This window comes from Etheostoma spectabile, unplaced genomic scaffold, assembly GCF_008692095.1.
Source record: "Etheostoma spectabile isolate EspeVRDwgs_2016 unplaced genomic scaffold, UIUC_Espe_1.0 scaffold270, whole genome shotgun sequence".
NCBI classification, from domain to species: domain Eukaryota; kingdom Metazoa; phylum Chordata; class Actinopteri; order Perciformes; family Percidae; genus Etheostoma; species Etheostoma spectabile.
Genome location: NW_022605574.1, coordinates 705,261 through 706,997, shown reverse-complemented (window position 1 = coordinate 706,997; position 1,737 = coordinate 705,261). Strand labels below are relative to the sequence as shown.

General features: G+C 36.0%; 1 protein-coding gene across 1 annotated transcript in view; it reads right to left on the bottom strand.

Annotated features, from left to right (window-relative positions):
• The window catches only part of LOC116685777 (uncharacterized), a 26,234-nt gene that overhangs the window by 11,778 nt on the left and 12,719 nt on the right, over positions 1-1,737 (bottom strand). Inside the window, exon 7 of the mRNA XM_032510707.1 lies at positions 789-944. Within this exon, the coding sequence (XP_032366598.1) occupies positions 789-944 (156 nt within the window). The remainder of the gene's footprint in view (positions 1-788; positions 945-1,737) is intronic.

Sequence of the window (1,737 nt, the reverse complement as noted above, 5' to 3'; positions counted from 1 at the left end):
TAGCTACAAGTTAGCATCAAACGCAACAAAGGCTGTCAGTTGAATGGAGTTTTGAGCTAACGTTAGCAACCAAACAACCACAGATAGCTAAAATGTTATTGAAATGACTGCTAGCTTAGCTACAAGTTAGCATCAAACACGACAAAGGTTGTCAGTTGAAAGGCGTTTTGAGCTAACGTTAGCAAACAATCTTAGATAGCTACAACATCTTTGAAATGATTTCCATCTTCTGTTATTGTTTGTAATGAGAAACATTTATTATTTCATGGATTTCACAAATCTTAATGTGACAAGTTATGTCATTTAAACCGTTTAAATCACAACATGCGCAACTAACATCTGCACTCGACTCACATCGGGGAGTGACACCTGACATTAAGATAATTATTTATTGTATTACAAGTTGGCTGAATGTTTTGCTGTTGTTTGTGTTGAATATGCAAATGAGGCATTATCTAATGCTAACTTTTGGTGAATTTAGGAGACAAAGTGTAGTAAAAGAAATGTTTTCTTTCCATTAGTCTTATAGAAGGCATGCTAGGGAAGCAAATATAAATATAATATTATATACAAAAAAACATTTTGCCCTGCATTGTCTCCCTTTAATAAAGACAACATTTTTACTGGATGTTACAGAAACCAGAAACATGTAATCTCCTGAACAATAGAGGCTTATTTCTTTGTTAGTCCTATTCAAAGAAACAATAGATCTCCGCTCTGCTAACACAGCACAATGCAGTAGGTAGGAAATTAAAACACACACTTCCAGTACACGTAGATACGCTCACCTTTCATTTGTCTCGGCAGTGAAGCACACCGGGACAGATCTGTACAGGTCGCTGGGCTGTGGCGTCCAGCTCAGACTCACTTCGGCTTTTCCAAACTCATCGTCTTTGAACACTTTGCTCATGTTCTGGGGGCCGCTCACCTGGAAGTCGTGGATGCTTGAGGGAAACAGTGAGTGATCAGAATCAGGAAGCCTTTTATTGTCGTTGCATAAGAAAACAATGAAATTAGTTGTGACTCTCAGTTGATTAGACTTAGACTCAGACTCAGACTTAGACTCAGACTCAGACTTAGACTTAGACTTAGACTCAGACTTAGACTCAGACTCAGACTTAGACTCAGACTTAGACTTAGACTCAGACTCAGACTTAGACTTAGACTCAGACTCAGACTCAGACTTAGACTCAGACTCAGACTTAGACTCAGACTTAGACTTAGACTCAGACTTAGACTTAGACTTAGACTCAGACTCAGACTTAGACTCAGACTTAGACTTAGACTCAGACTTAGACTTCTCTTTATTGATCCTTTTGGGATGACTCCCGCAAGGAAATTGAAAATTCCAGCAGCAGTTTTAGCAAGAAAAATAAGTAAAATATGTATATATAATGTAAAATAATAATAACAATATAAGAACATTCGTCACAAAAAGACAAAAAAGACCATAAGACCATGATGTAATACAACATAAGACACAACACAAAGGACATTCAGTGGGATAAAAACGCAATTAAGTAAATAAATACAGAAATATGAAAGTATTTTAAAGGGCAGCAAGTGCTTAGTAGATTGCTGAATAGCAGTAATTACTTGATTTATTTGTTTATTTAGTATGCTGATGGCTCTTTACTTTTCAATAATATTTATGGTCACAGGTAAATACAATTTAAATTATGCTACCTACTTTTGCTTTATTACTCTAGTTACACATTCAATTTAATTTTAACGTCA